Below are 14,322 nucleotides of genomic sequence, written 5' to 3' on the forward strand. Positions count from 1 at the left end.
AGGAACCTCTTGATTGCTATGATCAGGAGGTAATGGACAAGAAGGAATGGCCTCAAGCTGCCCAGGGCAGGGTCAGGCTGGCTCTGAGGAAGGATTTCTGTGCAGAAGGGGCTGTTGGGCGTTGGAATGGGCTGCCCAGGGCAGGGGGGGAGTCCCCATCCCTGGAGGGGTTGAAGAGTCGGGTTGACCCAGCACTGAGGGATCTGGTGGAGCTGGGAATGGTCAGGGGGAGGCTCATGGTTGGACTGGAGGAGCTTCAAGGTCTTTTCCAACCGAGATGATTCTGTGAACTTCCAAAGACATCAGAGAGCGGGGCACTGGCCATCTCCCTCAGCATCCTTGAGTGCATCCCACCCGGTCCTCTGGGCTTGTGTATGTGTGCTTTAAGTCAGTCTTCCTTGAGGATGGGTAATACCTAACTGCAGACCCTGCTGCTAGGACCAGGGACCTGTTAGGCTTGAGGGCAAACCTCAGCAATAACAGCTGAGTAAAAGGCTTTGTGTACCTCGGCTGTTCTGGGTCTGTGTCACTACGACCAGGGACCCGAGAGCCTTGAGGGCACTTACCAGCCAGCAAGAGCCTGGCTGCAGGAACCCCCTGCAGTGTTTCCAGTGCCCATGGGCACTGTCCCCCAAGACAGCATCTCCCAGAGCTGTGTGGGGTGCAGGGATCTAGGGTGCTGTGAGTCACCCTCTCTGCTAGAAAGAATTTCCTTCTGTTTCACTGCTGGAACCCTGCTGCACTTAATAAATTAAATCTCAATAAATTATTGTTTCTTTCCTCATTCTGTTTTGGCTCAGGTGCACTATGACCTGACAAGTATGTTGGGGCTTGCCAGAGTTGTGAGCTCATGAGCATCGAAACCTGACACATCCACTCAGCACTGCCCAGTGCCCGGATTTCCAGTGGGCTGGGACACCTCATTGGTGCCCTGCGTGGGAGGGCTCTGGTGCTTTCGGCAAGCTGCCTGCAGCCACAGCTCCTTTCATTTTCATTTTTCTCAGCACTGGGAACTGTGCAGCTCCACCCGTGGCACCAGAAGCCTGTGTGGTGCAGAGGCTCTTGGTCTCCATCTGCAGCAGGAGCCTCCAAAAAGAGCCGCAGCTGCCCAGGCAGGAGCACAGAGCCCACCGACCGCCGTGCGGGACCCGGGCAGCGCCTGATCTCCCGCTGGTAACTGCTCCGGTGAGTGTGACAAGAGGCGTGAGGGCCGGGTGGCTGCGGAGCAGGGAGGGCTGGCCTGTGGTTGCCATCCATGTGGGGCGGGGAGGCCAGCCAGGCTCTGTCTTGCCCAGCCCGTTTGGGCACGGGGCAGGGGAAGCCCTGAGATGACCTGGGCATCGCGCAAAGGAGCCTCCCCAGAAGCATTTCAGCAGCGTGCAAAGGGGCTCTGTTGCATGCTTTGGGGTGCTCAGCGAGCGCTGGATGTGTGTGTCTCCCCCCTTCTCCACTCCCCACAGTGTTGCTGTGGGTGCTGGGGACAAGAGCTGCTTCTGACCTCCCCTCTCTGCCACAGATGTCTCAGGAATCGTGGCGGCCGAGCCACCCCAGCACCCTGCTGATCCCCAAGGCCCGGGCAGGGCGAGCACAGCATGCCGTGTACCTGCTGCTGGCTCTGGGCGCTGCGGCGCTGTACCTCCGTGGGGAGCCCCTCGTGCCCACCGCCCGCAGCCTCACCTTCCACTTCACGGCCCTGCAGATCGGGGTGCTGCTCAAGGGCACCTGCTTCCTGGCGGAGGAGATCTTCCACCTCCAATCCAGGTGAGCCAGCGTGGGGGTGGCTGTCTCCCCAGTTCCTGGGAACACCCTGGGGACAAGGGCAGAGCAGCCTCCGGGTGTTGGCGGGGATCTGCTCCTTGTCTGTGCTCCCACACATCCCCTCTGTGGCAATGCCCAGCCGTGCCCCTGGCAGCACACACTGCTCTGTATCAGCCTCCTGTCTCTTTCATCTCTTCCTCCCTCCTCCCCATCTCCTGCCTGCCCTGATCCCCTGTCTATGGACCTCTCCCTTTGTTGTGGTTTAACCCCAGCTGCTTACTCACTTTCCCCCGTGGTGTGATAGGGGAGAATCAGAAGGGTAAAAGTAAGAAAACTCATGGGTTGAGATAAGAACAGTTCAATAATTGAAATAAAATTTTTAAATACTAAAAAAAAAAAAAAAAGAAAAGGAAGATAACAAAAAGAGAGCTAAATAAAACCCAAGAAAAACAAGCAATGAATGTAAAATGAATTAAAAACAATTGCTCGCCCCCAACCGACCGATGCCCAATCCGTTCCCGAATAGTGGTCCCCGGCAGCTTTCCTCCTAGTTTATATGCTGAGTGTGATGTCACATCCCTTTGGCAAGCTGGGGTTAGCTGTCCTGGCTGTGTCCCCTCCCAGCGTCTTGTGTGTCCCAACCTCCTTGCTTACTGAGTTCTTGACTTAGCTTAAGCACTGCTAAAACATCAGCCTGTTATCAACATTATTCTCATCCTAAATCCAAACTCAGCACAATACCAGCTACTATGAAGAACATTAACTCTATCCCAGCCGAAACCAGGACACCCTTTCCTCTCTGTGGTAGCTCCCTAGTGTGCCCTTTCCCTGGGGAACAGAACTTGGCCCCCAGCCTTTCCTCACCACCCAGTGCTGGAGGGCACAGGGCTGTTGGGGACAGTCTGCCTTTGCTGTCCAGGGCGACATTACATCTGCTCCCCTCTGAGACCCACACATGCTGCCAGAGACCCAAGCGCTCTCCTGGCTCGGGGCACCCCCAGTGCACTGAGCAGGGTCCCACAGGGCTCCCGGGCTCCACGCTGCTCCAGAGGGTCAGTGGCACTGGCAGGGAGGTGGGAGCATCCCCTGGCCTGTGCCCTGTAGGCTGCAGATGGTGGGTGGGCGGCCACCAACCTGTCTGCTGTCTCCCTCTCCCACCCAGGCACCACGGCAGCTTCTGGAGGGCCCTGAACGCCTGCTTCCCCCTGCGCTGGCATGGGCTCATGCTGCTCGTCTGTGGCTCAGCCTACGTGGCTCTTCTCGATGGCGATGGGCAGCTGCTCGGCCTCCACCTCGGCCTCGCCAGCCTGTGCCAGCTCCTCATCCTCGCTCTGGGGCTCCACGTAAGGCACAAACACCTCTGGGGAGCACTTCAGCCCTGAGCAGTTGTGGGGGCACCTGGCCTGGCCCTGCATGGTCCCTGCGTGTACAGCCCGCCCACACGCAGCCCCACGGCAGAAGAAACGCTCTCGTTAGCTCAGCCTTGAAGAGCTGATCTCCTCAGCCCCATACTGCCACAGGCATCAGTAGGAGGGCCAGGCTGCCTTTAATGAGCACAGCCACCCTGGGTTGCTGACAATGGCCCTGCTGCAGCCAGAGCCCCACTCACACACACACACACACACACACACAAAAAAAAAGGTGTATTTTTAAATCTGTCAGTCAAGCTGGTGCTTGAGGGGAAAGGGTAGCCTGTCTGGTCTCCAAAGGGTTAATTATCAGACATGCTGTGGGCAGCAGAGCCCAGCTCGAGGTTTCTCTGCAGCATTGGGAGGGCTCTGCTTTACCCCAGCAGAGCTGGAGAGGGAGAGGGGTCACTCAGCCTACAGGAGGGTGCTTCGGGGAGGGCAGCCATCAGGCGCCTGTGGGGGCTCAACACCCATTTCCACCTACATGAACACACAGAGCTAGCAGGGGCCACTGATGGCCCTGAAAATCCTACCATCAGGCACTGGGATGGCTGCTCCTGCATGCTGGAAGCGCTGGGCAGATGCACAAGTTCCACTGGGACACACGAGCCCAACGGAGAGTGCAGCCAGAAAAGTGCCCAGCTCTCCCCAGCATCACCTTTCCCCTCTGCAGGGGCTGCATGGGCTGTCAGGGCCCCACTGCCTGCCATAGTGGGGCAAGGGGGCAGCAGGGTTTCTCACTTTCCAGATCTCTTTGGAGAGGGCAGCTGTTCTCCAATGACTGTAAAGAACCGACTGTTGAAGAAGAGCCCAGGTGGCTGCATTCATCACCACTGGTCTGTCTTTCCTTCCCTCTGCAGAAACCCTCAGCAGTGGAGGTTTCTGAGATGTCTGAAAAGTCCAAGCAGAATGTCGCTCATGGGCTTGCCTGGTCTTATTACATTGGGTACCTAAAAATAGTCCTGCCACGTACGTAACTGTTTCCCTGCATTATCATGCCTACAGATAGAAATAGCTCCTAATAACAATCCTCCCACTTTTACAGCATTAGCTAGGAAATGGGGAGCAAGACAGAAAGCAGCTATACTCACACCAGGCACCTCTGTGCAATGCTTTCTTCAACCAGGCGTGAAAAAGTCGATGGAGGAATTCAGCAGAGCCAACCCCAATGTGCTGGCATGCAGCGAGACCTGGAAGCTCCACATCTTGGTCCCTCTGAGCTGTGACATATATGATGACCTGGAGAAAGCTGATAGCAATATCCAGTACCTGACAGACCTCACTGAAACCACCCTAACCCGAGCTGGCACCAAAAAAAGGGTCTACAAACACAGCCTCTACACAATCAGGGATAAAGACAAGGTAAACTGAGTGTAGTGTCGGAAGAGCAGTCAGGATGCATCAGCCCAGAGGTCTTCCTGGCCTCAGATCCCAGTCCAGAACGGGCATAAGGGCAGGACAGTGTCCCCTCTCCTATTAGATACTCGGAGCTTTCAGCAGGCTTCCGCGAGATGAAGAGGTCCTGTTCATGCTGGCCATCTGCACCCTTTCCTCCTGCTTGCCTCCTTCCAGGCTCAGCCCTTGCAGGGATACTGGGCTCACTTAACCCTTCCTGGAGTTGATTTAAGGCCAGAAAACAGCAGAAAACTAAGCAGAAAAAAGCAGATGTGGGGTACAGAGCATCACTTCCCATGGGAAGAATGAATATTTCCTTTTGTTGTGAAGAGGGGCTTGAAAATGTCCGTGTGAGTTGTTGTATAATTTGACTCTCTCCCATTCCTCCAGTCACCTCTTTTCCAGGCTGACAAGCACCAAATCCTTCCACCTTGTGGTGCATTCATCTCCTTCCACATCTCCAGACAGGCCTCTGCCCCTGCACCCTGGGAGGGGGGAACACACTGCTCCTGGTGACACAGCTGTGGATGAAGGCGTCGGCAGAGCCTGGGTCCCCCTAATTTGCCTTTTGATGGTGGCTGAGTGCTGAGCTGCTGCTTTAAAGCGCTGTCTGAAGCGACTCCAGGGCCTTTTTCCTGGCCCTGCTCCTGGGGAAGTACAGCAGCGTCGGGTTTTTCCCGCTACAATGCATGCATTGATGCTGTGTTTCACCTGCCCGTCCCCTGCTGAGTCACTCAGCACTAAGTGAACTCCAGCAGCTCTGCAGGCTGGACCTGTCCTGACCTGCTGTGTGTTGTCAGTCTTGCTGCCCAGTCACTGGTGGACATGTCCATGGCAGCTCCCGTCCTTGGCACCTGCTCCAGGTCACTGCTTTTCCTGACACTCTGCAGTTACCCAGGGATCCTGGCCCTCTTCCTTCTAACACCCTTCATTAAACTTTCCAGTTTACCCAGTATCAGACTGACTGGTCACACTGCTCCTCCTTGGAATTTTTATGACCTTAACAAATCTCTCCTCATTGGTTTGGTCAGCCTCCTCCTAGCTGTGCACTGTTCATCTTGCCAGTGTTTGTCCTTTTCTCTGCTCTCCTACTCTCCATTAGGATGCTCAGACTTCCCCTTGCCTAGAAGAAAAGCCACCACGAAGGCGTGATCAGACACGGGCAAGGGGTGTCTCCATAGGGGACCAATTTCCATGGGGAAAATCCCCCCCCAGGATGCGGCTTGCAAAGCCAGTGACTTGACAAAGCCAGTGGCTGCCCCCCAGGGCCTGGCAGGAGGGGGGCAAAGCATGGGGCACAGCGCTACCTGCTCAACCCAGGGCAGGGGGACCCTGCAGTCAGCACCTGTGTCCCTGTCCCAGCCATCCAGCACACAGCACCAGTGCAGGGCAGGCTGAGGAGCCGCAGAGAGCTCTCGAGGACTCTGCACAGTGCCAGGGTCCCCCAGCTGCTTGGTCCTCCTGCCCCATGTCTTTTTCCTTCCGTCCCCGCAGCTCTGGCACTGCGCGGTGGAGTATGCCACCCCACTGCAGTCCCTCTACGCCATGTCCCAGGATGAGTGCGCTGCCTTCAGCCGTGAGGAGCGCCTGGAGCAGGCCAAGCTTTTCTACAGGACCTTAGAAGAGATCTTGAAAGGCTCCAAGGAGTGCGCGGGTACCTACCGGCTCATTGCGTACGAGGGTGAGTGAGGAAGAGGGGCAGGAGTGCCCAGCACGGTGGCTCTGCCCTCCCAGCCCCTTGACTGACGTCAGATCAGGGCAGACAAGGGGAAGTAGGCAGGATCTGTGCAGTGCTTGGCTGATATTCCCCACTCAAGTGGCCGTGTGGGAGGAAGGGGCAGCCTCCCCACACAGAAGGATTTCTTGCTGCGGGTCTCAGAGGAGCGGGGAGGGTGCTAGCAGAGCTGGTCCCTGCTGGAGGCACCCGAGACAAGCAGCCTTCCCTGGGGCAGCAGGAACTCTGCCTCAAGGATTAAGTATAAGAGTGGACTTCCAGGGGAAGGAGCAGCTCCATTTGCTGCTGATGTTTGTGGGAGGAATGGCTGGGGCTCACAAGCTCTCCCCAGCAGTGGGATGGATGTGCCATGTGCGTGCTGACTCAGTGGCATTCCTCCTGAGGGGATGGGAAGAAGCAAGGCTTTCCCTTCTTCCCACCTTGCTTTCGTTTCCCTTCTCCTCACCTCTGCCAGAGCAGCAGGGATTAAAAACACTTTGCTGCTTCGTGCTGGAATGAATCTCGTTTTTCAGAGGAAATTCAGCACTCTCCCTGATGGGGGAGGTAGTTCCCATCACAACAAGCACTACTAGGAATTCAGCACATAGTGCTTGTATTTGACTCTCCTTCCTGCACTCTGTGTTTTAATTTCTTTCTTCTGGCATGTTGAAAAGGGGAAGTAAAAACTGCATTTTAAGTTCTCAGGAAATTCTGCATATTTTGGGGCATCTCCCAGAGACCTCGGGCCTGACCAGTGAAGGTGGGGTTTTGTCTTTCTTCTGTTCCAGAGTCAGGAGAAGCAGAGACTCACTTCTTGTCCAGAGAGATCCTCTGGCACCTCTGGCAGCAGCACCACGAGGAGTACGCCGTGTGCGAGGGGAACCACCCGCCTGCCCCATCCACGACCCTCAACTCCACAGAGCTCAACCTCCAGATCAGCACCTCCGACCTGCCGCAGCCTCTGCGAAGTGACTGCTTCTGAAGCTCCAGCGCTGCCCAGCCCCACACCACCACCTCCGGGCTCCAGTCCCCCTTCCCCACGCCCCTTCCTCTCGCAGGAAGTGCTGCCCATGCCAGTGATCCCCAACCTCCTGTGGGAACTGTTCACCAGAACCTCCTGCACATCACTCACAACACACTCCTGGGACATGCTTCTCATTTTCTTTGTTATGTATAGTTCATACATTAATCTGTGGATGGGGTTTTTTTCAGTCTGCTTTGATTTGTGTCATATAAAGCATTTTCCTCTGGAGCGAGTTGCATTATCCTGAATCTTGGGCACAATGTGCAGTCTGCCCTTGGACATCCTGTGGTGTTGGATGCAGCTTTGGAAATCCCATCCGTGAATGTGTCTGTGTGTGCTGAGTCCAACACATCCAGCCAGCATGGCCTGACGAATCTGGTGGCTTCTGCAGGCACAAGGACTGTGTGCAAAACTCCAGCCTGATGTACCCACTGTGCAGTCACATACAAACATCCTCCCTTTGCACCCCATTCAGGATGTGAAGGTGGAAGAATAGGAGGTCTTGATGCCTTGTGCAACAGGTAGAAAGAAATGTTCTGTTACACCTTTTAAAGTCACCCTGATATGATTGATCCATGTTTGCTTAACATGTATCAAACCTTCAGAACAGACACTGGGCTCAGAGAACCCAGAGTCTTGCAGTCAGAACCTGCCAAAACCAGGCAACCATATAGAAAAAAAAAACCCCAAATGTGTAGGTTAACCCACACTGCACACACTCCAGAGGAGAGTTCACTAAAGGACACCCCTGAAGACCACCAAAGAGCCCCATGAAAGACCCTAAGAGACTCCAAGCGGATGCATAATTAGGATGCAAACATTACAATTAGTTCCAGGAAAAAGAATGAATATGTATGACTATTCTGAGAAATCTAATGCATATAGAAATTGTTGCGCAATATAAGCTCCGCATGCTGCAACGTGTGGCTCACACGCTGGGTGGAGCGACCCTCTGTGCATCCGGTGCTGTAGTAAAGAATGCCTGACTTCTAAAACTTCAAACCAAGTCTTACAGGGCTCTTTTGAGACCAGATTTACAGTCACATTCTGGCCTGGGGATCTCTGACATTCAGTGGTCCCACAGCGCAAGAAACCTCCCTGCCTTTGCTCCAGCCAGTCGTTTTGCCGTTTTGGTGCCTGCAGATGCCCTTCATGCCCACATTCCTCCCAGGCACTCTGCAGAAATGTTTCACCAGCTCCAAAGGATGTGCCAGACCCCTGGAGCTCTGGGGAAGGGGAAGAGTGCAGAACTGAGACAATTTGCATGTGGGTTTTGGTGCAAGACATCACATGTCTCAGCCCAGAAGAAGTTACCCTCAAGAAGCCCAGCAGCCTGGGCTCTCCCTGACTGCTCAGGCTCTGTGGTCACGAGGAAGCAGAGCAGAGGATGTGCAGCCGGTCTGCTCAGCATGGCGCTGAGACAGACGATTTATTGGCTCTACCCACCTACATGCCACTCAGGATCTGCCTGTGGATGCTTAGGCTAAAAAAGGGGCTGTTCCAGGGCCAACCCCAACTCCTGGACACCCGACATAAGGCCACGCTTGCTGAAAAGACTCGGCTTGCAAGGGGACAGAGCCTGCTCCTGGGGGACTGCCAGGGCCAAGGAAGTGGCTGAAAAATACAGTCCCTGTGGTAGGCTGCCACCAGGAGCCTGCCCAGCCCTGAAGACATCAAAATCCCAAAGGTGCCCCGCATGACCTGGGGCAGGCAAGCCATCTGGTCCCTCCAGCAACCAAGCACGGGGAACAGTGTGTCCAGAGCTGTGTGCCATGGGGCAGGATGGCAATCTTGTTTCTTGTCAGGTTGCCAGAGACCATGGCAGAGCTTTGTGATGGTGCAGCTTGGCAAGGCCACAGAAGAGAGACCAGAGCTGTGCACCCACTGCTCTGTGCCTCAGTTTCCCCTTTTGCCAAGAGCTGAAGGAGGCTCTAACCAGCCAGGGAGAGAAGTGGGGGCAGGGGGCAGCTCAGTTGGCCTGTTACCCCCTGATGTTGCAGTGTCCCTACCCTTTGGTCCCTCTCAACTCCCAAGACTTTGGCAAAAGGATGAGGTGCCTTGAGAGGTCGCAGGTTCTTGCCCTCAGCCTGAACTTCCAGCACCAGGGCCTAGACACAGCTGTGATCATCCTCTGGGCCAGCCATGGAGACCCTGAGGGGACTGTGGAGTCCAGGGGCTCAGAGGAGGTGACCTGGCTGCATGGCTGAGGATGGCAACAAGAGTGCTGGGCCTGGCTGCCTCCTGGCTCTGCTCACAGCTTCCTGGGTGGGTTGCCTGGAGCCATACACACACAAAATCATCCCAGGGATGCTTCTACCTCCCTTTGTGGATACTGGTGAGCATCCAGCTTAGCCAGCTCCCCTGCCACTATTTTTCCAATGTGGTTAGGGTCCCTCAAATCCTGCCTGGACCTGTTGGCCAGTGGTCTATCTGGTGCCAGGTATGTGATCTCTCTAACAGCAGGTCCTTACTGGAGCCGTGGCTGCCTGGCCTCACCATGGCCTTGCCACATGGCTCCTGTCTGGGGAGGAGCAGCTTGCAGCACCCAGCAAGATGCTCCTTCCTGGAGCCCAGCTTCTACTGGTCTGAATGTACACAGCCTGTGGAAGGGCCGTGATGCTGCAGGGACAACAAAACCAGCCAAGAGGACAGAGTCAACTGTGGTTGTTGGGATCACGGCAGGGTGCTGGGTTTCTCTGTCACTCCCAGGCCAAGGTGAAAGTGTTTGTGGCTGAGCAGGCTCATCTGGATTGGAGAGACACTGGTGCAAAGGGCTGGGTGGGCGCAGGCTGGGTCTGAACCCACATCCCCACTCCTGCCCTTGGCTCCTTTTACCCTGATATCTACCTGTGCTCGCAGCTCCCATCCCCAAGATGCTGGATGCACTTTCCTCTGCCCGTGGCTCCCAAGACAATGGTCATGCTTGGACAACTTGCACCTCCTTGAGCTGAAAAAAGCCACAGGCCAAAGCTTCACCCTTTGGCAGGAAGATGGGTGTCCCAGGCAGACCCCCAACCTGGGAGACAGAGGTGCCTGGGGAGAAATCCTGAGACAAACATTTATGTCACCTCCTCTTTATGTACCCGGTACAACAGCTTTGATGCTGGTGGGAGGCTGTGTGCACAGGGCTCCCCACAGGCAAGGAGGCAGCTCCCATGGGCAACGTGGCACAGCAGCAGATGCTGCCAGGAGCCTGGTTCAAGAGCAGTCTGCCTGCGCTGCCTCCAAGGGCAGCTCCAAGGGCTCCCACATGGCAGTGCTGCTTCAGCCTTGTTTGGTCCACAGAGCTCGCTGGGCTCATCTCAGAAGCGTAGCCACACCACCCAGCATACCCCTCTGAGCGGGAGGAGAAAAACCTGAGTGAGAGTGTGGCCAGAGCTGTGTGCCATGGGGCAAGATGGCAAGCTTGTTGCTTGCCAAGTTGCCAGAGACCATGGCAGAGTTTTGTGATGGTGCAGCTTGTCAAGGCCACAGAACAGAGGCCAGAGCTATGCACCCACTGCTCTGTGCTTCAGTTTACCCTTTTGCCAAGAGCTGAATGAGGCTCTAACCAGACAGGGAGAGAAGTGTTCGCTATTCTGACCAGGTGGGTGAAAGCTTGGATGGCTACAGTTTCTGTTGGGAGGAAGGCAGCCAGCTACCATGGGCCACCAGCGGCTTGGCCACATGAAGCCTGTGGAGCCAAGTGCTTCACAGCCACCCAAGGAGACCTGGCAGCGCTGTTAAGCCCATCTGGCACACCAAGGCACAGAGAGCCTATAACCCAGCTCCTTAACCACCTTTTGAAGACTGTGGGATTCAAAAGGCCACTAGGACCTGCTCAGGCTCCCAGGCAATAGGCAGCCCAGGGCCAGCAAGCAGCTAGATGTCCTTCCCCTCACAGTGCCAATATCCAAGGCTCCAGGGATGCCTGTGAGCCCCGTAGGACAGCATCTGCTGGCCCTCACAGCCTGGTACCACTCTCCTGCCCTGGAACTGCATTCTGTGCTGAGACTTTCTGCCCCCAGTATGACCCCAAGTAAAGAGGGATCAGCTACAGCTTATTCCTCTCTCATTTAAAGCCACTCATGAAACAGCTCGGGTTCCTTCTGTCTCTCCCAAGCTTTCCTCCCCAGGGTAAAATTGTTCTTGGCTGGCAGCTGTCTCTCAGCAAAGCACCCCAGGTAAATATCAGGGCTCCAATTTTCATGCACATGGGAGAACATGGTGGGGGACACCTCTTCCCAGCTCCAGACCAGCAAGCTTTCAGAGGAGATTTGGCTGCACATTGGTCCTGCTGGGACTGGGAATTGGAACCCATTTCAGGATTCAGTAAAACCTTAATCTGCAGCCTAATCTCTGGGTACTGCATCTGTGCAAAACTCCAAAACAGCAGATGAAAGGGCTGTTAAAGGAGGGCTTGTGACAGCAAAGGCTGCTGCAAAGAGCCAGCTCATCTCAGCTTGCTGGTTTGCAGATGTGCTGGGGATCTTCACCGAGGCCGCCGGGATGTGCTGAGTGCCTGGTGCTGCACTGGCCGGAGAGGGAGAGGGGAGAGCTGTGCTGCTGCAGGCGAGGGGCCTCTGCTTGTGGTACCCCTCAGTGCAGGGAGCAGAGTGCTGCACCCCAGGGCTCTCGCCCTGTGGTGTGGGCAGGTGGACATCGGTCCTGATCGCCCACCTCCCATTTCAGAGCAGCGTTCCTGAGGGCACAGAGCTGGGGGCACCTGCTGAGATTCAAGGTAAATGCCTGGCATCAGGGCTGAGCTCAGCAACATGGCAACAGCCAGAAGCAGTTGTGTGAGCAGCAAAACCAGCACCAAGACAGACCCCGAGGGTTTGCTCCCCCCACTGGAGATCCTCATGGGGCAAAGACTCCCTCCTGACACCCTGCTCCCTTCCCATATGGGTGCTTCTTATCTTGACCATCACCACCCTCAGTCAGGTTGGGCTGAAGATGGCTGATAAGCTCAGCCCATATTATCAGGGCACAGGTAGCGAGACAGGCACAAGCCCAGAGGAAACCTGACAACGCAACCTTGTTCCAGCAGAAACCATGTGGCCAGCAAAAGGCTCAGCCTCTGCCACAGCTCAAGGGCAAAGCCAGGGCCAAGCAGACAGTAAGGTGAAAGCCTTGGCTATCAGATGAATCACAGGCAGAGCTGAATCAGGGGCAGGAAAACCAAACCTCAGAAGAAGTTTGCTGCTCAAGCTGGCAAAGAGGATAACCAGTTTCCTCCTGAGCTCTCTAACAGCACAAATCAGCTCAGTTTTTGCACTAATTGCAGCATTCCACATCAGACCTGACCCAGGAGTCCCCAGGTGTGGCTGAGGGTTGAGGGTGTCAGCAGCACAGACGCAACCTGGCCCACTGCTAGCATGCACCAGCAGGGCAGTGCCCCCCTGCAGCCCCATCACCACTGTGCCCACCGCTATGAGGGGGCAAAAGCCCCAGATGTCCCTGGTCATCACACAGTGCTCGGGCACAGCCTTGCGTCGGTGATGCCCCACGCTCCAGTGCCAGGGCTGCTAGTAGAGGCAGAGGCGTGTGAGGGGCACAGGCACTACCCTTATCTGGAGCCCAGTGTGCAGAGACTGCCAGGGCCATGAGGGGTGATGAGAAGATTTAGGGGCCATCTTCAAGCTGAGACCCCCGAGCACAAGCTGTGGGGGACAGGAGCATGGCCCCAAGCCTAACCATCATGGAGAGGTGCCTGACACTGGGCTACGAGCCCCGGCTATTGCTCATCACCAGGGCAAGAACAGAGCCACAGAGGTGACTGAGAGATGGGCTCGGTGCAGCAGTGAGAGGTGGCTGGCACTGCTCTTGCCCTACCTTTTCCTCTCTCCACTGCTTCTCCACTCAGGGAAGATGTATGGGATGAGGAGCTGAGCTTTACCACCAGCTCTGCAGCGGGATTGCTGGGTCCCAGGCATCCAGGCCTCAAAGAACTAAAGACCAAGCCAGTCACAGCCATCAGCCCCACCAGCAGCAGGGTGCTCTTGCTGAACATTTTTCCCCAACACCCAGACTGCTCCAGAACCTGGGAAGCTCTTCTCTGCTCTCAGGATGAAGGAGAGGTGTTAGGGAGCAGCAGACCCATACCTGAGCCGTAGGGAGCAGCAGTGCCACCATACCCCAGCGAGCTGAGCTGAGGTCCACCAGCACCCAGTAACAACTAGGCAGGTCCAAGGTCAAGCAGGGAAGCAGGATCACAACCAGGGTCCAGGTGAGCAAGGCACAGAGCCAGGCACAGAGTGGCTGCACCCTCCCTCCAGCCAGGGCTGGGGCTTCTCACAGCTCTCCCTCACATCTAAGCTGTTTTCCCATCGGGTTTTGTTAGTGCCGTTTGGATATAAATAAGCCCAGCTCCTGTTCATTTGCAACCACAGAACTAGCCAGGTCAGCAGTCCTTTCTGAGGTCTCCTTGTGGGTGACCAGAAATCACTATTAACTGCCTGTAGTGATCCATCCATCCTGCTCCATACAGCAGAGAGACATTTTTTAATGTAATTTTTAAATTGTCTCAAAGACCCATTGCAGAGCAGGTGTTCAGGTTTTTACCATGAACTTAGAAAAACTGATCTTCAGTTCTTCTGCAGATTGTGTGCCTGTTACTGCTCTATGCTGAACAGCAAGAAAACTTTAAAAAGATACCTTGTGTTGCTCATCAACAAAATGTGCCCCTTATTGAAAACTGTTCCTTCAGTTTGGTGACTCTTCTTGGCTGGCTTCAGCACTGACTTTTTAAAAATTCTCTCAAGCATATCTAGATATCAATTCCTTGGCATCCAGCATCACTTAAAGTCTGGGGGTGCATTGCTATTTGCCATAGGGAAATGACCATTTTTGTCTCCAGATTTAAGCCTTTGCACAGGTTCTCTGGCCCTGCGACTGTGCCTAAATCACTGCTTTTCTTCAAATCAGAACTTACTGAGTCATGTAAATTCATTCAGTTTGCGGTGGGAGCCTGAGTTGGTCAAGTGTTCCACAAAATATTTATGTACTCATGTATCATTATCAGCAGCTTAAGGAAAGACATA

At 55.1% G+C, this 14,322-nt stretch overlaps 1 protein-coding gene across 1 annotated transcript; it reads left to right on the plus strand.

The window, feature by feature from the left end:
• The first annotated feature begins 803 nt into the window (after positions 1–803).
• On the plus strand, positions 804–7,566 carry STING1 (stimulator of interferon response cGAMP interactor 1). The gene is made up of 7 exons (XM_074916023.1): positions 804–1,185; positions 1,517–1,761; positions 2,921–3,101; positions 4,028–4,136; positions 4,294–4,529; positions 6,057–6,243; positions 7,065–7,566. Exons 2-7 carry the CDS (start codon positions 1,517–1,519, stop codon positions 7,256–7,258), a joined length of 1,152 nt encoding a protein of 383 aa, XP_074772124.1. The 5' UTR covers positions 804–1,185; the 3' UTR covers positions 7,259–7,566.
• Positions 7,567–14,322: the final 6,756 nt, after the last annotated feature.

Source organism: Athene noctua, chromosome 12, assembly GCF_965140245.1.
Source record: "Athene noctua chromosome 12, bAthNoc1.hap1.1, whole genome shotgun sequence".
NCBI classification, from domain to species: Eukaryota; Metazoa; Chordata; class Aves; order Strigiformes; family Strigidae; genus Athene; species Athene noctua.